General features: G+C 52.5%; 1 protein-coding gene across 1 annotated transcript in view; it reads left to right on the forward strand.

Moving 5' to 3' along the window:
* LOC119294140 (dolabradiene monooxygenase-like) overlaps positions 1 to 611 on the forward strand; it is a 2,018-nt gene extending 1,407 nt beyond the window's left edge. The window contains exon 2 of the mRNA XM_037572391.1: positions 1 to 611. This exon is cut by the window's left edge and continues 15 nt beyond it. Coding sequence (XP_037428288.1) covers positions 1 to 568 — 568 coding nt within the window. The 3' untranslated portion in view covers positions 569 to 611.
* Positions 612 to 1,415: the final 804 nt, after the last annotated feature.

Below are 1,415 nucleotides of genomic sequence, written 5' to 3' on the forward strand. Positions count from 1 at the left end.
AGAGCTGATCAGGAACACAACCGTGATGCAGAAGGCGACAGCCGAGGTTCGGCGAGCCTTCGAGGCCCGCGGGTCAATATTGGAGCATGCCCTTGACGAGCTCTCGTACATGCACCTAGTCATCCGGGAGACGTTGCGACTCCACACCCCTGTGCCGCTGCTCGTCCCACGGGAATGTCGGGAGCCATGCCAGGTGCTCGGTTATGATGTGCCACAGGGCACGCAGGTGTTGGTGAACGCCTGGGCACTGGCCCATGATGAGCGCTACTGGCATGACAAGCCGGACGAGTTTCGGCCTGAGCGGTTCGAGGGTGAGGCGGCCACGGTGGACTTCAGGGGCACCGACTTCTCCTTCCTACCGTTTGGGGCTGGCCGGAGGATGTGTCCCGGAATAGTGTTTGGCCTCGCCAATGTGGAGCTCGCACTTGCAAGCCTGCTATTCCACTTTGACTGGGAAAGTCCACCGGGGAACGAGTTGGACATGGCCGAGGAGTTCGGCCTCACGGTGCGGCGGAAGGCCGGTCTTCTTCTACGCCCTGTCCTACGAGTCCCTGTTCCTGAAGTCTAGTTTGTTTGTCTTTTGTGTGTGTGTCAGACTCACTATTTTTCACCCGAGGTAATGTTATTATTGTTTCATAAATAAATTTTATTTTGAATACAAATAATCTATCTACCCCTAATAATAAAAAGGCTATTGCTTCTTTCTTCCACAATGTCGTCCATTTTGGTACGTCACCGGGCTCCGTGTTCGGCTCCGTACGTTGTTTCTAGCTTCATAATTCAATGGGCCAATTTCCTTTTTGTTTTGGGCCACTAAAAATGTTCGACCTCACAACCTGCCCTCCCTCCCTCACGGCTGCATCAAACGGAGTTCGCCTTACACTTGTGCAAAAATTTCAGATTCCAATTAATAGTCCCACCACTATAAAAAAAAGACACATCCGTGACATTTTGGGCCGAACGAATTTTTTTCTGTCATACATAAGACACTTCTATGACGATAATTGTGACAATACCCGGTATCATCATAGATGTGGTGGGCTCCTACTTCTATGAAAAAAATCATGACAGAAAATGGGCTTTTCGTCCTGGGCGGTCCGGAGACGCAGCTGCATGACATTCTTTGGGCCGTCCATGACGGAAAAAACCGTGGTAGAAGCGAGGGGGACGAAAATTTCAGGGAGTTGCCGGTTACGGTGGGAGGTCGGGGGCGGAGCGATGCGCGTTTCTCTCGTACGTACGCGCGTGTGTGCGAGGCGTTGGCTCTAACTGAACCCGAGCGAGGCGTTGGGCTCTAACTGAACCCGGGCGATTGCACTGCAGGCTACGCGTTACTGAACCCGAGCGATCGATCGATGACCGTTAACTGAACCCAATGGAGCGATTCCTTCGCTACTGCTGCTAACTGAAGCCGA

The sequence above is a fragment of the Triticum dicoccoides genome, chromosome 4B, assembly GCF_002162155.2.
Source record: "Triticum dicoccoides isolate Atlit2015 ecotype Zavitan chromosome 4B, WEW_v2.0, whole genome shotgun sequence".
NCBI lineage: Eukaryota > Viridiplantae > Streptophyta > Magnoliopsida > Poales > Poaceae > Triticum > Triticum dicoccoides.